Below are 26,935 nucleotides of genomic sequence, written 5' to 3' on the forward strand. Positions count from 1 at the left end.
ACACCCTCTCCCCTAGTAACCACCTCCGCCAACACTCTCTCCACTAGTAACCACCTCCGCCAACACCCTCTCCCCTAGTAACCACCTCCGCCAACACCCTCTCCCCTAGTAACCACCTCCGCCAACACTCTCTCCCCTAGTAACCACCTCCGCCAACACCCTCTCCCCTAGTAACCACCTCCGCCAACACCCTCTCCCCTAGTAACCACCTCCGCCAACACCCTCTCCCCTAGTAACCACCTCCGCCAACACCCTCTTCCCTAGTAACCACCTCCGCCAACACCCTCTCCCCTAGCAACCACCTCCACCAACACTCTCTCCCCAGCAACCATCTCCACCAATCCCCTTTTCCCAGCAACCACTTCCACCAACCCCCCCCCCCACCCTAGCAACCACCTCCCCCAATCCCCTCTCCCCAGCAACCACCTCCGCCAACACCCTCTCCCCTAGCAACCACCTCCGCCAACACCCTCTCTCCTAGCAACCACCTCCGCCAACACCCTCTCTCCTAGCAACCACACCACTGATCCTCTCTCTCCTAGCAACCACCCTTGCCAACACCCTCTGCCCTAACAAACACCATCTCCACCAATATCCACCCTGGCCAGCATTCCCACACTGAGGAGACCAGGATATGAAAAATGCTCCCTGATTTCAGTCCAAGTTCTCCAACAATCAAATGAAATTGACCTCATCTGTAGTTAAAGGATCTGGTGTTGGTTGAAGTGGAATAAAGAACAGGCTCATAATAAAAAGTGAAACACAGTATTTTGTGCTCCAGGTTAATGCCTCCACAAATTGCCTGGGCGAGTGCAGCTCCAACAACACTCAAAAGGTTCGACACAGCCCAGGACAAACTAGCCTACTCCACTGGCACCCCATCCATCTCCGACCCACAGTGACAGCAGTGTGTACCATCTACAAGAAACACTGCTGCCGCTCACCATGGCTGTTTTGACAGCACCTGCCACACCTGCGACCTCTACCACCCAGAAGAACGTGGCCAGCAGATGCTGATCGGAAGAGAACCACCTTCAAGTTCTGTCACTGTTCTTACAACGGCTCACAGGGTTCACACAACTGGTTCAGAAAGATCCCCATCAGGCAGTGTGCCAACGAGAGGGTGTTGGAGTAATTCAGCACATTGCAGAATTTGGGATCTTACCCCAAGGTTTACCAGCCTTCCCCTCCTCCTCAGTCAGGGGACTGGGATTGAAGATGGGAGGCAACTCCATGTTGGAGCCACTTGGGACCTGATTTCCACTGTCTGAACTGTACAACATCTCTCTTGCTATTGAAAAAGGTTGCAAGGCGATGACAGGTAACAATAGGATGGAAGACAGTCACAAGCCAGGAGAGGGCCAGTGAACACTCAATTTAAAAAAAAACCTCTTTCATGAAACCTCCACAAATTCTCAACTAACAAAAACTTCACTCACACTCCAAGATTCTTTGTTTAAAAGCCTGTCATCTCCAAGGATGGTACAAAACATCTGGCAGTAGTTAGCATGTGGAACACGCAAAAGCAAAAAAAAAGCAGGAAAGATTCTCGCCCCACTCTGAAAAAGAGGAGAAATAAAAAGATTGAGTAGCCCCAGGATTTCGATCAGTATCAGTGCTACAATCTCCAGGAGTTCGGACTGCCGAGCAGGAGGTGACATCACTTTCTCCAAAATACAAACAGGAGCAGGGTACAAAAAAAAAAGGCTAGTCTTTCATTGTCATAACTGCACATCCAGGAGTCTTTTCCGTAAATAATGTTTAACTTCCTCGATCCCGTTTAGCTTTTCCAGCTCGTGGTAAGGCAGCTGTAGGGGAGAGCAAAGGACAGAGGAACACGGATTAGGTGGAACCATTGTGCTGTTGGCATTCAGTACATGCAAGATGATGTCTTCAGCCCAAGGGGTTTTATGACACACACGCGCGCGCGCATACACCCCGCCCTGCAGCCAGGCTAAGGTCAGCTAGCACAATACTGATTCTGGATTAGTGACCTCAGAGCCGGTGATGGGAGGAAATTAAAACTGTTTTGGAATGTGGGTGATGCTTTTCAGGCAGTGGATTCACTGAATCCTTGTCTCAGATGAGTGGTCACTTCAGAGGATCATTAAAAGACAACGACACAGTGAGACCAGAGTCACGTATAGGCTCAGACTGGCTGGCAGTGTCAGGTTCCCTTCTCTAAAGGACATGAGTGACCCAGTTGGGTTGTTATGACAATCCAGCAGTTTTCATGGTAATTTTTTTTCCCCCAGACTGATTCAATTTCACAATGCCCTGGCGGGATTTGAACTCTCAACCCCTGGCTTTGTCATCCAGGATCAGAACCACTGGGCTACTTACTGCTTCTGCCACCACATCCTACAGAAGCAATCTTGAATTCCTGACACAAGTCGCATCACGCCAGTACTGTTGACAAGCCTTAAACCAATGTGACCGGATTGTACCAGGGCACAGTGGTGAAATGACATCAGTAGGCAGGCAATGCTAGACTGATAATCCTGAGAACACGCATTCAGATCTCACTGTGGCAGTTTGAGAATTTGAATTTATTCAAAAATGTGGAAATAAAAACTAGTATAGGTAAAACTGATCATGAAGCTGGAGGATTGCTGTAAAACCCAACAGGTTCAGGAAACAAACACTGCACTAAAGGAATACAACAGAGATGACATGATTCATAGAACAATCAAACAGCTACATGGAAAAACCTTTTCATGCAATGAGTACTTAGCATCTGAAGTGCACTCTCTGCTTGTTTGGTGGACACAGGTTCAATAGTAACTTTCAAAAGGCAACTGGAAGTATAATTGAAGGAGGTAAAAACTGCAGGGAAGCAGGAGTAACCGATTGCTCTTTGAAAGAGCCAGTACAGAATGGCCTCCTGTGCTGATCCTATTATATTATTCCAAGAATTTGCTTGAAATGCAAAGAGAAGACGTGGTTTATCTAAAGAGCCACGTATTCTTGACGTAGTTGAAATGAAAAGCCTGCTGGACACGAGGAAAAACCTTTGGCAATTTCAGGACAACGTCTTAGATGAGTTCAGAGGTTAAGTTGTTTTGTAGCACATATAGTAAAAGGGACTGAAGTTCAATCCATGTCCTGCTGGATCCCAACCAGGTTGGATTGAGGTCAGCCTGACTCAGTGGTAGCACTCTAAACTCTGAACTATAAGCTCTTATGTTCAAAGAAGCAATATGAATATACATACATACAAACTTACATACAAACGAATTAGGAGCAAGAGTTGGCCATTCGTACAAACGTATATAGGAAATAGAAGCAGAGCTAAGTCAATCGGGCCCCCAAGCCTCCACCATTCAATAAGATCATGGCTGATCTGTTTCTATTTCTAATTCCACATTCCCCTGATAACCTTTGATCCCCTTGCCTAACAAGAATCTATCTACCTCTGCCTTAAAAACATTCAATGACTCTGCCTCCACCACCTTCTGAGGAAGAGAGTTCCAAAGTTGCACAACCCTCAGAGAAAAAATGTCTCCTCGTCTCTGCCCTAAAAGGGTGACCCCTAATTTTGGACTCATCCACAAGAGGAAACATTCTTTCCACGTCCACCTTGTCAAGGCCATTCAGGATCTTACATACTTAAGAACACAAGAACTAGGAGCAGGAGTAGGCAATTCAGCCCCTCGAGCCTACCCCACTATTCAATACGATCATGATTGATCTCATTTCGGCCTCAACTCCAATTTCCCGCCCTCTCCCCATAACCTTTCATTCCCGTTACTAATTAAAAATCTGTCTATCTCCTCCTTAAATTTATTCAGCGTCCCAGCATCCACTGCTCTCTGAGGTAGTGAATTCCACAGATTTACGACCCTTTGAGAAAAGTAATTCCTCCTCATCTCTGATTTAAATCTACCACCCCTTAGCCTAAAACAATGGCCTCTCATTCTAGAATGCCCCACAAGGGGAAACATCCACTCCACGTCTACTTTGCCTATCCCCTTTAGCACCTTATATACCTCAATTAGATCTCCTCTCATCCTTCTAAACTCTAGCGAGTATAGGCCTAAACTGCTCAATCTCTCCTCATAAGACAAGCCCCACATCTCTGGAATCAATCTAGTGAATCTCCTCTGAACCACCTCCAATGCAACTACATCCTTCCTCAAGTAAAGGGACCAAAACTCTGCACAGTGCTCCAGGTGCGGTCTCACCAATACCTTGTACAGTTGCAACAACACTTCCCTATTTTTATACTCTATTCCTTTAGCAATAAATGCCAAAATTCCATGTGCCTTCCTTATTACCTGCTGTACCTGCATACTAGCTTTCAGCGATTCATACACAAGGACACCCAGATCCCTCTGCACTGAAGCATTCTGAAGTTTCTCTCCATTAAATAATAAGTCGCCTTTTTATTCTTCCGACCAAAATGGATAACCTCACACTTATCCACCTTAAACTCCATCTGACAAATTATGGCCCAGTCACCTAACCTGTCCATATCCATTTGTAAATTTCTTATTTCTTCATTGCAACTTTCCCACCTATTTTGGTGTCATCTGCAAATTTAGCTATAGTACCTTCTATCCCTGAATCCAAGTCATTAATATCGAAGGTAATTAGTTGGGGCCCAAGGACCAAGGCACCCCACTAGTTACAGCTCGCCATCCAGAAAAAGACCCATTTATCCCAACTCTCTGCTTCCTGATTAGTTAGCCAATACTCTATCCAAGCTAATATCTTACCTCTAACTCCGTGGGATCTTATCTTGTGTATTAAGAAGGATGTGAGAGTCCTTGAAAGGGTGCAGAGGAGATTTACCAGAATGGTTCTGAGAATGAGGGATTTTAGCTACGAGGTTAGGATTGGGGAAGCTGGGGTTGTTCACCTTGAAGCGAAGGAGATTAAGGGGAGATTCGATAGAGGGGGACAAGATGATGACGGGGTTAGATAAGATAGACAAAGAAAATTTGTTCCCATTGTCCGATGGTACAAGGGCTTGGGGGACATGGATTTAAAATTCTGGGAAAGAGAGCCAGCAGGGAAGTGAGCGAGAACTTACTTACGCTGCGGATGGTAACGACGTGGAACTTGCTGTCTATGGAGTTGATGGAAACAGTAAAAATTAAAGATTTCAAAAGGAAATTGGACAGGTATTTGAGGGAAATAAACTTAAAGGGCTATGTGGAGAGATTGAGGCAGTGGGATTAGTTTGGGGATTAACACAGGTCTATGGGGTAAAAGTGAGGTAATGGGATTAATTTGGGATTGATACAGGGTTATGGGGAGAGAGCAGGGCAGTGCAATAATACAGGGCTATATGGAGAGTAGGCAGTGAGATTAGTTTGGGATTGTTTAAGCAAAGAGCTGGCACAGACACAAGAGGCGGAATGGCCTCATCCTGCGATTTAATCCTCTTTATTTTAATTCCTCATGAAGTGAAGCATTGTACCTGCAGAATGGTGTATCCTAGTAGTCGCAGGTGTCGATCCCGCATCGCTCGAGACCCCACCAACACGTCCGAGTTGTGGCAGTAATGCCATTTGTCATTCACTGACATCACAATCCTGTGGGAGTTGGGAAGAAGGGTGTGTTACAGATGAATCTCAACTGTCAGACTGGGCAAGTAGTTCAGATCTAACACCACACTTGCGCAGGATTTACAAGCCAAAGCCATCACAAGTCTCACAGCTTCTAACATTTGCTTAACATCCATTGTTGGGAAAATATTAGAGTCTATTATAAAAGGTGTAATAGCAGAGCATTTAGCAAAGCATAATCTAATCAAGCAGAGTTAGCATGGCTTCATGACAAATTTATTAGAATTCTCCGAGGAGGTGACAAGCAGGATAGATAAAGGGAAACCAGTAGATGTAATATATTTGAATTTCCAAAAGCTGTTCGATAAGGTACCGTACATAAGGCTACTTAATAAGATAAGAGCCCATGGTGTTGGGGGTATATTAGAAGGAAAGAGGATTGGCTAACCAACAGAAGACACAGTTGACAACCTGTAACTAGTGGACTGCCACAGGGATCAGTGCTGAGGCTACAATTATTCACAATATATATTAATGACTTAGATGAGGGAAGTGAATGTACTATTGCCAAGTTTGCAGATGACACAAAAATTGGTGGGAAGGCAAGTGGTGAGGATGACACAAAGAGTCTACAGAGGGATATAGACAGGTTACCCAGGAGACCTGGGTTCAAATCCTGTCGTGGCAGATGGTGGTATTTAAATTCAATAAAAATCTGGAATTAAAAAATCTAATGATGACCATGAAACCATTGTCGATTGTTGTAAAAACCCACCCATCTGGTTCACTAATGTCCTTTAGAGAAGGAAATCTGCCATCCTTACCTGGTCTGTCCTACATGTAACACCAGACCCACAGCAATGTGGTTGACTCTTAAATGACCTCTGAACTAGGGATGGGCCTTGCCAGCGATGCCCACATCCCATGAATGAATATAAAAAAGAAAGCTGCAGCACAGAGGGATTTGGGGGTCCTTGCACATGAATGCCAAAAAACTAACATACAAGTTCAGCAGGTAATAGGGAAGGCAAATGGAACATTGGCCTTTATTTCAAAGCGAATGGAGTATAAAAATAGGGAAGTCTTGCTAAAACTATACAAGGCACCAGTTAGCCAATACTGAGAATACTGTGAACAGTTTCTAATAGAACAGATAAGGGAGAACCAGTGGATGTGGTTTATTTGGATTTCAAGAAGGGTTTTGATAAGGTCCCACAAATAATGGCTAGTGGACAAAATGGGATGGGAGGAAATATACTAGCATGGGTTGAGAATTGGTTGACAGACCGGAAACAGAGTGTGGGAATAAATGAATATTGAGTTCAACAATTTTAGATCATGAACTTGCTCCTCCATCCCCACCCCCTTTCTGATCGCGCCCCCCCCCGCTTTTTCCCAATAATTTATATAGATTTTTCTTTTCCCACCTACTTCCATTATTTTTAAATGTATTTCCATTCATTGTTTTATCTCTAACTTTTAGCCTATTTCGATCCCTTCCCTTCACCCCAACCCACCCCCACTAGGGCTATCTGTACCTTGCTCGTCCTGCTTTCTACCCTTAATTAGCACATTCCTTAGATAATATCACCACCTTCAACACCTCTTTGTCCTTTTGGTTATCTCCACCTATCACTGGCCCTCTATCCAGCTCTACCTGTCCCACCACCCCCCCCCTTAAACCAGCTTATATTTCACCTCTTTTCTATTTTTACTCAGTTCTGATGAAGGGTCATATGGACTCGAAACGTTAACTGTGCAGATGCTGTCAGACCTGCTGAGTTTTTCCAGGTATTTTTATTTTTGTTTTGGATTTCCAGCATCCCTAGTTTTTTGCTTTTATCTGTGGGAATAAATGGATCCTTTTCCGGGTGGCAGGCAGTGACTAGTGGTGTACCGCAGGGATCAGTGCTTGGGTCCCAACTATTCACAATATATATAAATGACTTGGATGAGGAAACCAGATGCAATATTTCCAAATTTGCTGATGACACAAAATTGGGCAAGGTTGTGAGGAGGATGCAAGGAGGCTTCAGGTTGATTTAGACAAGTTGAGTGAGTGGGCAAACACATGGCAGATGCAGTATAACGTGGATAAATGTGAAGGTATAAGCTTCGGTGTGAAAAACAGAAAGGCAGAGTATTATTTAAATGGTGATATATTGGGAAATGTGGATGTACAAAGGGATCTGGGTGTCCTTGTACACCAGTCAATGAAAGTAAACAGGTAGGTGCAGCAAACAATTAGGAAGGTAACTGGTATGTTGGTCTTCATTGCAAGAGGAGTTGAGTTCAGAAGTAGGGATGTCTTACTGCAGTAATACAGGGCCTTGGTGAGACCACACCTGGAGTATTGCGTGCAGTTTTGGTCTCCCTACCTAAGAAAGGATATACTTGCTATAGAGGGAGTGCAGCGAAGGTTCACCTGGCTGATACCAGGGAAGGTAGGACTGTCGTATGAGGAGAGATTGGGTTGACTGGGTCTGTAATCACTGGAGTTTAGAAGAATGAAAGGGGATCTGATAGAAACATATAAAATTCTAACAGGGCTAGACAGACTGGATGCAGGGTGGATGGTTCCCCTGGCTGGGGTGTCTAGAACCAGGGGCCACAGTCTCAGAATACAGGGCAGGCCATTTAGGCCTGAGATGAGGAAAAACCTCTTCCCTCAGAGGGTGGTCAACCTGTGGAATTCTCCACCACAGAAGCTGTGGAGGCCGGGTCACTGAGTATATTCAAGAAAGAAATTGATAAATTTTTGGATATTAGGGGCATTAAGGAGTATGGAGAGAAAACAGGAATATGGCGTTGAGATAGAGGTTCAGCCATGATCATACTGAATGATGGAGCAGGTTCGAAGGGCCGAATGGCCTACTCCTGCTCCTACTTTCTATGTAATCTAAGGAAAGATATCCTGGCATTGGAGGCAGTCCAGAGAAGGTTCACCAGGTTGATCCCAGGTGTGGAGGGATTTTCTTATGAGGAGAGATTGAGTAGGTTAGGCTTGTAGCATTGGAGTTTAGAAGAATGAGAGGCGACCTTATTGAAAGATATAAGATTCTTAGGGGGCTTGACAGGGTAGATGCTGAGAGGCTCTCTCCGCTTGTGGGAGAGTCTAGGACCAGAGGGCATAATCTCAGAGTAAGGGGTCACCCATTTAAAACAGAGATTAGGAGGAATTTCTTCTCTCAGAGGGTGGTCAATCTGTGGAATTCTTTACCGCAGAGGGCTGTAGAGGCTGGGTCATTAAGTATATTCAAGGCTGAGATAGACAGATTTTTAATCAGGAAGGGAATCAAGGGTAAAAGCAAAATACTGTGGATGCTGGAAATCTGAAACAAATGTTGGAAAAATTTAGCAGGTCTGACAGCATCTGTGGAGACAAAGACAGAGTTAACGTTTCTAGTCCATATGACTCTTGTTCAGAGCTCTGAAGGAGTCATACGGACTCAAAACTTTAACAGGAAATCAAGGGTGATGGGGAAAAGGCAGGAAAGTGGAGTTGAAGATTATCAGATCAGCCATGATCTCATTGAATGGTGGAGCAGATTTGATGGGCCGAATGGCCTACTCCTGCTCTTACGTCTTATGGTCTCACTGTTTGGACATTGAAATTACAAGGTTGTAAAAAAAAGGTTGCTCTTTGTTCCGCATAGCACTATCATTCTCTGGAGGGCAATAAACAGCCATGGAGGTTGTTTTTAAGCAGCTGGGCAAGAATCAAATTGAGGCCAAGTTCATGCCTATCGAGTAACCAGCCAGGTGAATCCCCTCGTGTTTACCTGTTCACTTGCTCTGTGTCCGGGTGTCTCTCTTTCTCGCTCAGCGACGATCGGTTGGAGATCTGCAGAGGTGGTGGCACCGGGGTGACCATGTCCACATGCCCAACGCTGCCCTGGGTCTCAGTGTAGTGGGGGCTGTCATAAAAACCCGCAGCAGATTGTTCAGGTCTGAAGAGGTTGTGGTCTTGGTTCTGGGGGGCTGCCTCTGTTTCCTCGTCTAGGATCTTTCCGATGGGGAACTGAAAGAGGGAACTGGAGCCCATGACCGGTGAGCAGCTCGTGTTGTTGGGGACCTGGTTCAAACAGTCAGATGGACTGCTAAGCGTGGAGCTCTCCTGACTCTCCAGCGACTGCTCCTTGGTGAGGCTGGCGTAGTAGTTCGAAGGAGGATAATAAGTGTTGTACTCCATGGTTGAACTGGTCAAGATAGAGGCTGTGCTAGATCGCCCACTGCTGCCTGGGGGCTGGATGCGTGAGAGGTAATCCACATCAGCCGTGAGATCGCCGTCTCTCTTCTCTTTCACTGCCACCTCGTCAAGCCCAAAGGGTGAGAATTTCTGGAAATCGGAGGTGAGGGAGGGGATGTCAGGTTGGACATGGAGGGAAGCAGAGTTCTCTGTGGGTTTTGAATTGGAGCCAGAGGGGCACAGAGGAGTGCCAGCACTGTGAATGGTCCCGTTAATATGAAGAACAGTGCCAGAACCATTTATCCACAGTAAGAAATCTGTAACAAAGCAACAAAGAACAAGTAAACATCGCTCGTTCGGGTCCACTATGTTATCCCCACCATGAACACTGAACTAGTGAAGTGCAGAAGAGGAAGGGAATGGCACAATATATTATCAAATATCTAACTTTCAGTCCCAATACAGGTGGCCTCTCCTTTTCTACAAACATGATTCATGCTGTGTGAATCAGTGTGCTGATACATGTTAAGGGTACAGTGCCTGGGGAGATGGTGATGTGGTGATAATGTCACTGGGCTAGTAATCCAAAGGCCCAGGCCATTGCTCTGGGGACATGGGTTCAAATCCCACCATGATGGAATTTAAATTTAATTAATAAAATCTGGAATATAAAGCTAGTCTCAATTGTTGTAAAAACTCATCTGGGTCACTCATATCCTTTAGGGAAGGAAATCTGCTGTCCTTACCCGGTCTGGTCTACATGTGACTCCAGACCCACAACAATGTGATCGACTCTTAACTGCCCTCTGAAATGGCCGAGCAACAAATGCTGGCTTCGCCAACGACGCCCACATCCCATGAAAGAATTAAAAAAAGAGCAGTTTTGCTCCCTGACCGAGAACCCAAGAGTCATGAGTTCAAATCTATTAAGAAAATCTTAACAATATACTTAGAAAATCAGAGTATGATCAAAGTCAACGTTTTAAGAGAGAGAACTTCTGCTTGATTTCTAAAAGGCATTCGATAATGTGCCACACAAAAGATGGGTCTCATGGAGTTGGGGGGGGGTGAGATATTATCATGGGTAGAGGATTGGCTAAAAGGCAGAAAGCGGAGAGTAGGGATAAATAGGGCATTTTCAAGTTGGCTGCGACTAGTGTGCCAGTGCTGGGGCCTCAGCTATTTATAATCTCTTTCAGTAACTCAGATGGAGGGACAGAGAATAACGTATCAAAGTTCCTTGACGATGCAAAGCTAGGTGGGTTTGTAAGCTGTGAGTAAGACACAGGGAGGCTTCAAAGAGATTGTCCCAGCCAGAAGACAGGAAGGAAAATATATATATATATATATCTACATCAACCTAGCTACTTTATAAAATTATTTTTATTTTAAAAACAGACAAGACTTTACCCCGACTAACCATGACTCATACCAGAGGAATTTCTCACCTTCAGAAACCAGCAGGGACCTTGTTATTTTTAAAGAGGTGTTAATGGCCTCTGTTACTGCCAACAATCAACTTCCAAAGAAATGCACCAACAACTTTTCACATTTCTAAGGCAGAGCTCCAGCCAACAGAGGCGGTATGTCTGCCAAGGACAAAAGAGCCCCTACTCCTCTATTAAACACCTCAAGATCCCAGACCTGGGAAAATAAATCCTTTGTCCAACACCTAGGAGAAGTAGTAGGTATGTCACATGACCTCGCCAAGCTGCTAGAACCTGTAATATTGCCATGTGGAACCGAACCCAGGCAGTCTACCATTACCATCATGCCTGGCCCTCATCTACCCTGGGTATTACTGGAACATCAGACCTCCTGTATCTGTGCTCATAAGACTCATTCATCTCTAGGTGCCTTCTTCCATCGTGGAAATCCTAGCTTCTGAAAGACAAATCACCTGCAACAATTTCAGCCTGCTAACCTCTGAAGGAATACGCCATTGGACTTTTGATTCTGGACTCATGGTTTCACATGAAACCATATCTCTTATTTTTATCATGGACTTGCCCTGTACCCCTTATCCTTATTGTATGACTGCAAAAAGGGGCAGACGTTGCAAAACCCCTTCCTACACTTTGTGTGCGTGCAAAATAAACCAACCATCTTGTTTTACCTTATCTCAAGTTTGCTGTGGGGTTATTTATAGATGATTGGATCACTCCAAACTGAAGGGTTGGGGAAAACACTTATAAACTTATAAAGGGGAGAAATCAGGAATCTAAAACACCTTTCTGTTTATGGACGGGTAATGAGAGGAGAAATCAGGGTTGTTTAAATTAATCCCCCTCCTGTTCGTAACAAGATATAAACAGGTTAACTGAGTGGACAACAAGGTGGCAGATGGAGTATAGTGTGAGGTTATTCACTTTAGTCATAACAATAGAAAAGCAGAATTTTTTTTCAAAGGCTTGGAATTTGTAAATGTTGTTCAGAGACTTGGGTATACTTGTAGAAGGAACACAAAAAGTTAGCAAGCAGTGCAACAAGCAATGAGAAAGGCAAATGGCATATTAGTCTTTATTGCAAAGGGATTGGAGTAAAAGAATAAAGAAATCTTGCTACAGTTGTATGGGAATTTGGTGAGACCAAACCTGGAATATTGTGTGTAATTTTGGTCTCCATATTTAAGGAGGGATATACTTGCATTGGAAGTGGTACAGTATAGGTTGACCAGATTGGTCTGGGATAAGGGGGTTGTTCTTTAATGAACTCCATCCCTAACAGCACTGTGGATGTACCTACACCACATGGACTGCAGCGGTTCAAGAAGACAGCTCACCCCCACCTTCTCAAGGGCAATTAGGGATGGGCAATAAATGCTGGCCCAGCCAGCGAAGCCCACATCCTGTGAATGAATTAAGAAAAAGGTTGAGTAAATTGGGCTTATATTCTCTGGAGTTTAGAATAATGAGAGGTGATCTCATTGAAACATTCAGGGTTATGAAGCAGGTTGGACAGGGTAGACACTGAGACATTGGACTGGATTTTAAACTCCCCTGCCGGCTGTTAAAGGTGGAGACACTCAAAATCCAGCATGCGGCCTTCCCACTGCCATTCATCCACCCCAACCCACCCTGTTGGAAATTTTACCGAGGATGGTAAAGGCAGCCCACCCATCCTTGGGCCTAATAACGGTCACTTAAGGGCCTCAAATCACTCCTGCAGCTATTTTACCTGCGGCAAAGGGAAGTCCATGCTGAATGGGTAGCCTGGCAGCTGTGTGGGCTGGTGTTGGGCAAGGGGACCTTCTTAGGGGACCCCCGCGCCCATCTGAGGAAACCTTCCCACGCCCAAGGTCAGAGCCCCCCCCAGCTTAAATCCAGCTTCCCGGCCCCTCGCCAGGGCCTGATGGTCTGACCCTGGTAAAACTCCACCCCCGCTTACCGATGATCACCATCGGGGGCTGCCTGTAGGCCCAGCGGTGACCACCTCAGCCGCCTGGCGCTGCTGGGACTTCAGAGCCACCAGCCATCCAGTGGACGGGCATCTCTGTGAGGCAGGACTTTCTGTCCATGATGGGCAGAAATTCCATCTCCTGCCGATTAACTACCTATTAGCTGTTGAATGACAGCAGGGCAGCTGTTCTTCCTCTGGGTGGGCTCCTCACTGGGAGCTTCTGAGGGTGGGGTGTGTGTGTGTGTGTGTGTGTGTGTGTGTGTGTGTGTGTGTGTGTGTTGGGGGGGGGGGGGCAATCAAGGTGCCCCATAAAATCCAGCTCATTGTTCCCCTTGGCTGGGGAGTCTAGAACAAGGGAGCACAGTCTCAGGATAAGGGGCCGATCACTTAGGACTGAGCTGAGGAGAAATTACTTCACTCAGAGTTATGAATCTACTCCAGAGGATTCTGGACACTCCATTGTTATGTACATTTAAGGCTGGGAAAGACAGATATTTGCTCTCTCAGGGAATCAAGGGATGAGAGGAGCGGGCAGGAAAGGAGTTGAAGCCCAAGATCAGCCTTGAACACACTGAATGGTGGAGGTGGCTCGATAGGCCATACCGTCTGCTCCTGTTCCTAATTTTTATGTTATTAAATCCCACCCAGATGCGAGGGTGCGGAGGAGATTTACCAGAATGGCTCCAGGGATGAGGGATTTTAGCTACAAGGTTAGGTTGGGGAGGCTGGAGTTGTTCACCTTGGAGCGAAGGAGATTGAGGGGAGATTTGATAGAGGGGGAACAAGATTATGACAGGTTTAGATAAGGTAGACAAAGAAAAGCTGTTTCCGTTGGCCGACGGTACCAGGATTGGGGGGGACACCGATTTAAGGTTTTGGACAAGAAATGCAGAGGGAATGGGAGGAAGAACTTTTTCATGCTGGGAGTGTTAATGGGCTGGAACGCGCTGCCCATGAGGGTGGTGGAAGCAGAAACAATCAATGGATTCAAAGGAAATTGGACAGACACTTGAAGGAAATGAAGTTGCAGAGCTACAGGGAGTGAGGGGGGAAAGGGACTGACTGGATTGCTCCATAGAAGTGCTGATATGTCGGCAAATTTCAGAGAAGTGTAAAAATTGCAGGGTAGTAATAGTGGGGGATTTCAACTTCCCCAACAGTAACTGGGTTAGTTACAGCGTGATAGGTTTAGAGGGAGCGGAATTCTTAAAATGCATCCAGGAGAGCGTTTTAAGCCAATACGTAGAAGGTCCTACAAGAGAGGGGGCGGTCCTGGACTTAATTTTAGGGAATGAAGCCGGGCAAGTGGTAGAGATATCAGTGGGGGAGCATTTTGCAGATACTGATCGTAACTCCGTTAGATTCAAGGTTGTTATGGAAAAGGACAAGGATGGGCCAGAAATCAGAGTCCTAAATTGGGGGAAGGCTGATTTTAATAGATCAAATATGATTTGGCCAGAGTGGACTGGGAGCAGCTACTTTTAGGTAAATCTGCATCAGAACAGTGGGACTCGTTCAAGAAGGAAATAGGGAGAGTACAGGGCCAACATATTCCAGTAAAGACAAAGGGTGGGACCAACAAATCCAGGGAACCCTGGATGTCGAGGGATATACAGGATTGGATAAAGAGAAAAAGGGAGGCTTATGGCAGATACAGAGGGCTGAAAACAGCGGAAGCCCTAGAGGAGTATAGAATGTCTAGGGGGAAACTTAAAAAAGGAAATTAGGAGAGCAAATGGGGGGCATGAAGAAACATTGGATTTTCCTTTATTTTACCTGCCAATGTTATTTTACGAGTACATTAAGAGTAAGAAGATAACTAGAGAAAGAATAGGGCCTATTATAGACCATAGTGGTAATTTGTGTGTGGAGCCGGAAGATGTAGGTAGGGTTCTAAATGAATACTTTGTGTCAGTGTTCACAAGTTAGAGGGACGATGTGGGTATGGAAATCAAGCAGAAGGACTGTGATATAATTAAAGAAATTAGCATAGAAAGGGAGGAGGTTCCAAGTGCTCTGGTAGGCTTAAAAACAGATAAATCTCCAGGCCTAGATGAAATGTATCCCAGGCTGTTGAGTGAGGAAAGGGAGGAGATAGCAGGGGTGCTGGCAATAATTTTCAATACCTCTCTGGCCACAGGAGAGGTGCCAGAGGACTGGAGGACAGCCAATGTGGTACCGTTATTCAAGAAGGGAGGAAGGGATAAACCAGGGAACTACAGGCCAGTCAGTCTAACCTCAGTGGTGGGGAAACTATTGGAAGCGATTTTGAGGGACAGAATTAATCTACACTTGGAGAGGCAGGGATTAATCAAGGACAGTCAGCGTGGTTTTGTTAAGGGGAGGTCATGACTGACCAATTTGATTGAATTTTTTGAAGAGGTGACCAGGTGTGTAGATGAGGGCAATGCATTTGACATAGTCTACTTGGACTTCAGCAAGGATTTTGATAAGGTCCTGCATGGGAGACTGATAACGAAGATAAGAGCACATGGGATCCAAGGCAATTTGGCAAATTGGATCCAGAATTGGCTGAGTGGCAGGAAGCAGAGGGTGATGGTCGAGGAGTGTTTTTGTGACTGGATGCCTGTGTCCAGTGAGGTTCCACAGGGATCGGTGTTACGTCCCTTGCTGTTCGTGGTATACATAAGTGATTTAGACTCGAATGTAGGATGGTTGATCAGTAAGTTTGCAGATGACATGAAAATTGGTGGGGTGGTAAATAGTGCGGAGGATAGCCTTAGATTACAGGAGGATATAGACAGGCTGGTCAGATGGGCTGATCAGTGGTAAATAAAATTTAATCCAGATAAAGTGTGAGGTGATGCACTTGGGCAGGACAAACAAGGCATGGGAATACATGATGAATGGTAGGACCCTGGGAAATACCGAGGATCAGAGGGACCTTGGCGTGCATATCCACCGGTCCCTTAAGGTAGCGGGACAGGTAGATAAGGTGGTTAAGAAGGCAAATGGGATACTTGCCCTTATTAGCCGAGGCATAGAATATAAGAGCAGGGAGGTTACGCTGGAACTGCATAAAACGCTGGTTAGGCCACAGAGTTCTGGAATCCACATTATAGGAAGGATGTAATTGCACTGGAGAGAGTGCAGAGGAGATTTACCAGGATGTTGCCTGGGCTGGAGAGTTTTAGTTATGAGGAGAGATTGGATAGACTGGGGTTATTTTTCCTGGAGCAGAGGAGATTCGGGGGGGCATGACTGAGGTACATAAAATTATGAGGGGCATAGATAGGGTAGATGGGAAACAACCAGAGGACATAGATTTAAGGTAAGGGGCAGGAGGTTTAGAGGGGATGTGAGGAAGAATGTTTTCACCCAGAGGGTGGTGGGAATCTGGAACTCACTGCCTGAAAGGGTGGTAGAGGCAGAAACCCTCATAACATTTAGGAAGTATTTGAATACGCAGTTGCAATGCCATGGCAACAAGGCTATGGGCCTTGGAATGGGAAATAGGATTAGAATAGTTGGGTACTTGTTTGACGGGCGCAGACTCGATGGGCCGAAGGGCCTTTTTCTATGCAGTAGACCTCTATGACTCTAGTGCCATAAATAACTCTGTGACATGTTGTGAAATTGAATAAATCAGGTAATCTGTGGTCTGACACCAGGAACAATTACCATGGAAACTGTCAGCTTGACATAAAAACCCAACTAGGTCACTGATGTCCCACAAAAGCATCTCGGGAACAACAAATGTGACTTTGCAAGTGTCACATGAATACCAAGAACAAATTAGCAAACAATTAGGTTCACTCAAATTCTTATTTTCCTCCTCTCTTTGCCTAAATCTTGCTGGGGGCACAGTCCAAGGTCATTGGCTTGATTTTAGATATCCAAGTACCCACGTAGGAGCCTAGGCTTTGAGTGGCCTTGAACTGTTTTGACCAGCCAACAGTCACATAAGTTCACTGTCTAGTAGGAGTCACTTGATGGCGCTCCCAAACTCAACAGGCCCTCAGCTTCTTTCTATGTCCAACCAGAGATTAAACCAAGAATCAACACCACTAGATACCTCAGGACTGGGTCTTGTGCAGCCTTCATGGGCAAGGCCACGGAGGGAGTAGTCAATCTTTTTTCAGATGCTTCTGCTGAACTGGAGGAATGCACTGGAATTTATGCTTTCAGTCTGAGCTGGGAGTCTCTCTGTGACCACCCTCAGTCATGCCTATGGCAGGCAGGAGCAGCATAACTTTGAAGGGCAGGACAGAGGTCCCATTGGCTCACACTGTGGACTCAGCAGACAACCAGTCAGCACCAAATGTAGCAAGGATTGACAGAGCCCTTAAAAGGGCAGCCTACACAGAGGAGTGCTGCACTGCCAGAGGTGCCATCTTTCTGATCAGAGTTAAACTGAGGTCCTCTAACCTTGTTCAGATGAATGTATCAGGTCCTTCTGAAATAATTGAAAAAGTGTATGAAAATTTCTCCCAGTGTCCTGGTCAATGTTTATCCCTCAAACAGTATCACCAGAACAAAGAGATGAATTGGTTGCTCATCTCAGTGTTATTTGTAAATTAGCTGGCATAGGAAAAGCAAGCTAAGCACTAGATTTTATTTCCAGGTGGATAGAATTGGACACTCGGGAGTTTATTCTAAACCTGTACTGAAACTTAGACCACATTTAGAGTACCACGTGCAGTTCCAGTCACCATATTATAAAAAGGATATAGAGGCACTGGAGAGGGTGCAGACAAGATTTACAAGGATGATAGAAATGTGTGGGTTTACTTATCAGGGAAGGATGAACAGGCTGGGTCTCTTTCCTCTTGGAAAAAAAGTTGAATTGAGGCCTTGAAAATTACGAAAGGTTTTGGAAGAATGAAAAGAGAGAGAATTACAGAATAACACTATTGTTACAGCACAGGAGGGGAGCTTTCGGCCTGTCGTGTCTGCACTGTCTCTCCAAGTTAGCAACTCACCACCTCCCCGTAATCCTGCACTTTCTTCCTTTTCAGATAATAATCCAATTCCCTCTTGAATGCTTTGATTGAATCTCTGTCCACCATACACTTAGGCAGTGCATTCCAAACCCTAACCACTCGTTGTGAAAATTTCTCATATTCCCATTGCTTCTTTTGTCAATTACCTTAAATCTAGTTGCTCGACAGTACCGAACTTGAGTATTGCTGAATAAAGAGACTTGCTGTCTTGCACTTACCAGGACAGATGCAAGAATGCCAAATTTCAAGGGAACAATAATCCATACAGCATGAGAAAAGGAGTGCTGATTGGTTGGCAAGTCGGCTCAACTTGAGTGAGATGTTGCCATGACAAATGCACCAAGGAGCGATTGGCCCCCATGTTCTTGTTTATTCAAAAAAAAATGCAATGCCTGGACATATTCCTTTTGCCTGCAGAGAACAAGTCTCTGATAATGAATAGTTGCAGCTTCGAGCAAGTTTAAGAGAGCCACATTGCGAGCCCGACTGATAATCTTCAATTGGTTGTTGGTGTAATGCTTAGCACATTTGGGATTGTTCAGCAAGCGCTGTTCAATCACCAAATCACATCTAATGTTAGACATTATGTTCTGAATTTAGCAAGCACAGGTTGGTTGTGTACGGTCAGTACTCTGCCTGTTGCAAACAGCCAAAGGTACGTGCTGTTTGATACGATCCAGTAGTCATTGGGACGTACAGCCTATATAACTGGCATTGCACCAGCACTAAATTCATAGACCACATTAATCATGTGTGCAGTAGGCAGACGTCTTTTTGGTTTATTCTTGATGGCAGCAACCTGTTAGGAGAAACCACCACTCATGTTGCCACTGCACAGTAGCAGCGTGAAGCAACTAGCTTTACCTGTTGCTTAAATGTTTGAAATACTTTACCCTTCCAGGGTAATTTGAGGTGGACTGGGCGCTTTTCAGGAGCAAAAGTGGCTTAGGCCCATTTGTCAATATGTACGATAAACAGCGAACAATGATCTGGTCTGAATCACAGAATTTTAATGGCACAGGAAGAGGCCTTTCGACCCATCGTGTCTGCACATCAATGTCTCCAAATGAGCATTACGACCTAGTGCCATTGCCCTGCCTTTTCCCCCGTACCCTTGCACATTGTTTCTATTAAATAATCATCTAATACCCTCTTGAATGCCTCGATTGAACCTGCCTCCACCACACTTCCAGGCCGTGCATTCCAGACTCGAACCACTCGTTGTGTGAAAAAGTTTTTTCTCACATCACATTTGCTTCTTTTGCAAGCAGGAGAGGCAGACTTCTAAATATGATCCAAAATTAATTTTACAATGGATGATCTTGTGTAAAATTACTTTTACAGGAAGGAAGAAAAATATGCAGAAATTGCCAATATGTGTTTTGTGGCATAGCAACGCATTCCACCTAATTACTGAATCACACGGAGTACCACGCCAAGAAAGGTAATTGTTTCCCTTTGAGTTTGACAGTTCCAGTGTCAAGGGAAGGCATATGTCCTACTACAGGATAAGTTATTCTGAACTAACCAGCCTCACCCCTCTAGGTTCCTTGTGCAATGTACATTGTATTGATCAAGGTGAAAGGCACAATCTGTTCTAAAATTATTGAAGCCCTGAACCACGTTCCAGGAAATACAGCAGGTCACCGTATGTTCTGTCCCAAAGGGGAAATACACCATCACCACTTAGTACTCTCTCAACCAGGCCATGTCATGGACATCAGCCCACAGTTTAACTGTCTTGAGGCACCAAAGGCTGCGATGCCAGGATACTCCACAGCCAGATTGTCTACCAAAATCCATGCCCGCTCCTGCTATTTTCTTATCCAAATTAAACCAGAAATTGCACTTAGGGTGGCCATTATCCTTTGATGTGCCCTATTTCAGTATCAAGCTTGCAGTGAGCAAATGGGTCAGATTCTATTTACAAGGTTGCCAATAAAGCCAATCGTATAGCGTGTGGAACTGTAGGAATCCCAACGCATAGACTGACCAGTGAAGATAGGCTTGTGATAAACAGTATTGAGAACCCATTAGCAGATTTGTCGACCAGCATGTCGAGGAAAGGGAGTTCATTACTAGGCTGCTCCATTTCAAAAGGTGAATTTGAGTACAGGATGGAGCGCATTAAGGTTTGTAAGGAAATTCTTACATTCAGCTGAGGGTTCAAATATAGCAAATGCATCATCCACGCACCAGAAATCTTCATGGGGTAGGAAGTTAGGTGTCATTCCATCAAAAACACATTTCTCGTGGAAACCGACAGAAGTGTCTGGGACAGCGGGGCCTAGGGGGGATCCCATGGCAACACCATCGAGTGTCATTAAAGCTGAATTCAACAGCACAAGTTGCTAAGTTCATAAGTTCAATGAATGCAGATTCAGAACATGGTGGCACATCTAGATCGCCATGATACAGTGACACTGCACAAATGTCCATTGCTTCCTTGAGTGGCACATTAGCGAATAGGCTTACAATACTGAATGATGATCTTGTGACGGATTACCATCTAGGCCCAGCTCTTGCTAATATTTTAGTCGGTTTCTGTGAGAAACAGGTTTTTGATGGAATGACCTCCAACCTCCTACCCGTCGTATATTTCCATTACGTAGATGATAACATTTGTGATCTGCAGCTGCACGTAAGAATTTCCTTGCACACATTAATGAACTCCATCATGCACTCAAATTCACCTTTGAAATGGATCAGTCTAGAGTTCCCTTTCCTCGACTTATCAGTTCTCTACCACTACTGCTGCATGCCTACCTTCATTAGTCAATATACACATTAGTATTCATACAGTCCATGCACCACAAAATTGGCCTTATTGGCAATCTGATAAATAGGGCCTGAGCCACTTGCTCATCATGCAAGCTTGATGCTAAAATAGCTCACATCAAAGCTATCCTGATCAGATCATTGCTCACTGCATAACATGTAAACTCACAAATGGGCTTCACTTTCAGTTTACCCCAAAGGGTAAGCTTTCTCAACAATTTGAGCAACAGCAGAAGTTAGCTGTTTCAAGCTGCCACAATGCAGCAGCAACACGAGTAGTGTTTTCCACTAACAGGATGCTTCCATCAAGCCAAAAAGATGTTCTGCCTATCACACAAATGAGTAATGTGGTACATGAATTTCAGTGCTGCTGTGATGCCAGGTACATAAAGCTGTATACCCCAAAGACGGGTGGATCATATCGAATAGCACATATCTTCGATCATATCGAATAGCACATATCTCCAATCATATCGAATAGCACATCTCTTCGATCATATCGAATAGCACATCTCTTCGGCTGTTCGCAATAGGCAGAGTACTGACTGTACTCAACCAATCCGTGCTTGCAAAACTCAGAACATAATATCCAACACTAGAGTGATTCTGCGATTGGACAGCACTTACTGAACAATCCCCACTGTGCAAAGCATTACACTAACAGCCAATTGAAGATTTTCAGTCGGACTTGCAATGTAGTTCACTTACACTTGCTAAAAGTTATATATATTGATATGCAGGGACCTGTCCTCTGCAGGCAAAAGGAATATGTCCAGACATTGCACCTTCTTTGAATAAACAAACATGGGGGACAATAGCTCTCTGGTGCATTCACCATGGCAACATCAGAGCCGACTAGACAATGAATCATGTAACCTGTTGTTTCCTTTGAAATTTAGTATTCTTGTGTCGTGTCCCGATGAGTGAAAGATGAAAGGTTTCAATAGCATACGTCTTTTTTCAGCAATACCTTAAATCTGTGCCCTCTGGTTCTTTGCTACATAAATGTAGCTGGATACTATAATGGAAAGGATCCGATTAAACTAGCTTGTCCAACATCTAGTACAGCATGGGCAGAAATTTATTTACAATATATATTAATGACTTGGATGAGGGAAGTGAATGTACTATCGCCAAGTTTGCAGATGACACAGAAATAGGTGAGGGTGACACAAGGAAACTACAGAGGGATATAGACAGGTTAAGTGAGTGGGCAAAAACTTGGCCAATGGAACATAATGTGGGAAAATGTGAGGTTATGCACTTTGGCAGGAAGAATAGAGGAGCTGAATATTATTTAAATTTAGAAAGTCTGCAGAAAGCTGCAGCACAGAGGGATTTGGGGGTCCTCGTGCATGAATCCCAAAAAGCTAATATATAAGTTCAACAGGTAATAGGGAAGGCAAATGGAATGTTGATCTTTATTTCAAAGGGAATGGAGTATAAAAATAGGGAAGTCTTGCTAAAACTAAACAAGGCATTAGTTAGGCCACACCTAGAACACTGAGAGACATTTTGGTCATCTTATCTAAGGAAAGATATACTGGCATTGCAGGCAATCCAGAGAAGGTTCACTAAGCTGATCCCGGGTAAGAAGGGATTTTCTTATGAGAAGAGGTTGAGTAGGTTGGGCTTGTATTCATTGGAGTTTAGAAGAATGAGAGGCGACCTTATTGAAAGATATAAGATTCTTAGGGGGCTTGACCTAAGATATAAGATTCTTAGGGTAGATGCTGAGAGTTTGTTTCTCCTTGTGGGAGAGTCTAGGACCAGAAAGCATAATCTTAGAGTAAAGGGGTGTCCACTTAAGACAGAGATGAGGAGGAATTTTTTCTCTCAGAGGGTAGTCAATCTGTGGAATTCTTTACCGCAAAGGGATGTAGAGGCTGGGTCATTAAATATATTCAAGGCTGAGATAGACAGATTTTTAATCAGTAAGGGAATCAAAGTTTATGGAGAAATGGCAGGAAAGTGGAGTTGAAGATGATCAGATCAGCCATGATCTTATTGAATGGGGGAGCAGACTCAATGGGCCGAATGGCCTACTTCTGTTCCTACATCTTATGGTCTTAAATTTCTTTCAACTAAATGTTGGGAAGACTGAATGGCAGTCGAGTTCGGATGTAAGGGCGTGGATGAGCATTTCAGCAGCAGATAAGCAGAGACAGGAGCAGTCTCGGGTGATGTTACAGAGGGAGAATGAGGAAATCACGTGATAGCAAGAATGTATGGTCAGAAGCCAGCGCATTTGTAGTGAGTCACCTATCTAAATTCCTTTTCTGTGACACCTTAAAAAAAAATCCAAAAACAGTCAGAAAATCATCAGTAATAGGCAGAGAAACCAGGACACAGGCTGGAAAAACATCCATTCCTCTAGCACCTTTCACAACCTCAGTACAGCCCAACGTGTTTCAGAGACAATGAAGCATTTTTGAAATGCAAGCACAGCTATAATGTAGGGAAGTATGACAGGTAATTTTCTCACAGCAAGCTCTCACAAACAGTAATGTAAAAATGACCAGATTATATATATATTTTAAATGGTGTTGCTTGAGAGATGCACATTGGTCATGCCAACTCTTCTGGTCTTCATCAAATAGTGCCACAGGAACTATGTCCAGCAAAGAGTGAAGATGGAGAATTAGCTAATGTCTTATCTGAAGGATGGCAGCTCTGATAGTGCAGGAAACTCTCAGCACTGACCCTCCAACAGTGCAACACTTGCTCAGTACCAGCCCTCCAACAGTGTGGCACTCCCTCAGTACTGACCCTCCGACAGTGCAGCGTTCACTCAGTAATGAACCACTGACAGCGGGTCTGAATAGTACTGAAGACTTGTGCTCCAGAACTTGCCGCGCCCCTAGCCAAGCTGTTCCAGTACAGCTACAACACTGGCATCTACCCGGTTATATGAAAAATTGCCCAGTTATGTCCTGTACACAAAAAGCAGGACACATCCAACCCAGCCAATAACCGCCCCATCAGTCTACTCTCCATCATCAGTAAAGTAATGGAAGGGGTCATCAACAGTGCTATCAAATGGCATTTGCTTAGCAATAACCTGTTCACTGACGCCCACTTTGGTTCCACCAGGGCCACTCAGCTTCTGACCTCATTACTTGGTTCAAACATGGACAAAAGAGCTGAAATCCCCAGCTGAGGTGAAGAGTGACTGTCCTTGACATCAAGGCCACATTTGACCGAGTGCGGCATCAAGGAGCCCTAGCAAAACTGGAATCAATGGGAATCAGGGGGAAAACTCTCTACTGGTTGGAGTCATACCTAGCACAAAGGAAGATGGTTGTGGTTGTTGGAGGTCAGTCATTTCAGCTCCAGGACATAAATACAAGAGTTCCTCAGGGTAGAGTCCTCAACCCAACCATCTTCAGCTGCTTCATCAACAACCTTCCTTCCATCATAAGGTCAGAAGTGGTGACATTCGCTGATGACTGCACAATGTTCAGCACCATTCGTGACTCCTCAGATACTGAAGCAGTCCATGTCCAAATACAGCAAGACCTGGACAATATTCAGGCTTGGGCTGATAAGTGGCAAGTAACATTTGCACCACACAAGTGCCAATCAATGAGCATCCCCAACAAGAGAGAATCTAATCATCGCCCCTTGATGTTCAATGGCATTACCATCACTGAATCCCTCACTATCAACATCCTGGGGGTTACCATGGACCAGAAACTAAACTGGACTAGCCATATAAATACTGTGGTTACAAGAGCAGGTCAGAGGCTAGGAATCGTACGACGAGTAACTCACCTCCTTACTCCCCAAATCCTGTCCACCATCTACAAGGCATACGTCAGGAGTGTGATGGAATACTCCCCACTTGCCTGAATGAGTGCAGCTCCCACAACACTCAAGAAGCTTGACACCATCCAGGTCAATGCAACCCGCTCGATTGGCACCACATCCACAAACATTCACTCCCTCCACCACAGACACACAGCAGCAGCAGTGTGTACCATCTACAAGATGTATTGTAGGAATTAACTATTCCTTAGACAGCACCTTCCAAACCCATGACCACTACCATCTAGAAGGACAAGGGCAGCAGACAGATGGGAACACCACCACCTGGAAGATCCCCTCCAAGTCACTCACCATCCTGACTTGGAAATATATCGGTCGTTCCTTCACTGTCACTGGGTCAAAATCCTGGAACTCCCTCCCCAACAGCACTGTGGGTGTACCTGCACCACATGGACTGCAGGGGTTCAAGAAGGCAGCTCACCACCACCTTCTCAAGGGCAACTAGGGATGGGTAATAAATGCTGGCCCAGCCAGCGAAGCCTGTAAATGAATAATAAAAATAAAAGCGGGGCCTTCCCTTGGTACCAGGAGTGGTGGTCTGGCTGATGAACCTCAGTGTTTGAGAGGAGAATTTTCAACCACAACCTTGACTCAGAGCATCCCAAAGCTGGTGTCAGAGTGTCTGTATCTTTAATGAGCACTAACTTCGAGAACACACCACATTACACCCTGCACTTGAGTAGCAGAATTAACAGGCTTTTCATTTGAGTTCTGTAGAGCGACTGAAAGGAAGCCAGCTCATTGTGTTTGAAATGGGCCTTTACCTGTGTAATACCCTGGGGGAAGGATCTCATCCTGCTTGTAACATTGATCCCCAATCAGCTGTCTCAAAGCTTCAGCCACCAGCCCTTTGTAACTGGAAAACACAAGAAGTGAGTTTAAGCGAAAGTCATATTTCAGTGAAACATAAAAGCAACAATAACAGCTTGTATTTATATTGCAACTTTTACACAGGAAAACATCACCAGGCTCTTCACAGGGGAGTAGGAAGTAAAAACCGATGTCAAGGTTTGGTCATAACGTTAGTAGGTGACCAGGGATCAAAGAGAGCGATTTAAGGAAAGACAAAGGAGAGTTGAGAGGTGGAGAGGTTCAGCGAGGGAATTCCAGTGCCTGGGTTTGGGATGGGATGGGGTTGGTGAGGGTTGAAGGGACAGCCTCAAGTAGTAGGGCAGATAGAGGGGGCAGGTGCAGAGGGATGACGAATTGGAGCTAGGAGAGGTGACAGAAATAGGAAACAAAAGCAAAACTTAAAAGCGAAAAAACTGCAGAACTATGGAGAGAGAGCAGGAATTGGGTCTAAATGGATAACTCTTTCAAAGAGGTGGTACAGGCACAATGGGCCAAATGGCTTCGTTTGTGCGCTGGAGTCTATAAGTAAGGAATCCATTGATATTAAAGTTAAAATCCTGCAGAACTTCACTGATACTTGCAGCCTTCAGACAGGTCATGCACAGCCTGATTTCAAGGAATAGGCAACAAATGCTGGCCTTGTCAGTGATGCCCACAGCCCGGGAAAGAATAAAAACAAGCATCACTGCTGCTGAGCCATGAAGGAGATACCTGTCAGACTGAGCCTATGACAGGTGCTGAGAGAACCAACAAAAGGGAAAAACCTACTTGGCCTCAACTTACAGGGGCTCTGTCTAAGGATAAGTGTTCAATCATTTAACTCTGGGATGAGGAGAAATTTCTTCATTCAAAGTGAATCCTTGGGATTCCCAACTCCAGAGGCTTATGGATGCACCAGAATTGAATACATTTAAGGCCAACACAGACTCACTTCTGGCCACTCGGGAATCAAGGGATATAGGGAGCAGGCGGCAAAATAGAGTTCAGGCAGAAGACATGACCATACTGAATGACGGAGCAGGCTTGGGTGTCTATATGATCTACTCCTCCTCCTCCTCCTCCTATTTCTTACGTTCTCAGAAGGTCAGAAGTAAGGGTGTTCCCTGATATTTGCAAAACATTCAGAACCATTCACAACTACTCAGATACTGAAGCTGTCTGTGCCCGCATGCAGCAAGTCCTGGACAAGATTTAAGCCTGGGCTGATAAGTGGCAAGTAACATTCGCACCACACAAGTATCAGGCAACGACCATCTCCAACAGGAGCCTTGGTGAATTCTTGCAATGATCTAGTGTGTACCATCTACAAGATGCACTGCAGGAATTCACCAAGGCTCCTTCGACAGCACCTTCCAAACCCATGATAACTACCATCTAGAAAGACGAGGGCAGCAGATAGATGGGAACACCAC

At 44.9% G+C, this 26,935-nt stretch overlaps 1 protein-coding gene across 1 annotated transcript in view; it reads right to left on the bottom strand.

Annotated features, from left to right (window-relative positions):
- Positions 1–436: 436 nt before the first annotated feature.
- fastk (Fas-activated serine/threonine kinase) overlaps positions 437–26,935 on the bottom strand; it is a 104,749-nt gene continuing 78,250 nt past the window's right edge. Inside the window, exons 7-10 of the mRNA XM_041190616.1 lie at positions 25,436–25,527; positions 9,296–10,019; positions 5,426–5,540; positions 437–1,808 (exon numbers count right to left, since the gene is read on the bottom strand). Coding sequence (XP_041046550.1) covers positions 1,722–1,808; positions 5,426–5,540; positions 9,296–10,019; positions 25,436–25,527 — 1,018 coding nt within the window. The 3' untranslated portion in view covers positions 437–1,721. The remainder of the gene's footprint in view (positions 1,809–5,425; positions 5,541–9,295; positions 10,020–25,435; positions 25,528–26,935) is intronic.

Source organism: Carcharodon carcharias, chromosome 6 (genome assembly GCF_017639515.1).
Source record: "Carcharodon carcharias isolate sCarCar2 chromosome 6, sCarCar2.pri, whole genome shotgun sequence".
Taxonomy (NCBI): domain Eukaryota; kingdom Metazoa; phylum Chordata; class Chondrichthyes; order Lamniformes; family Lamnidae; genus Carcharodon; species Carcharodon carcharias.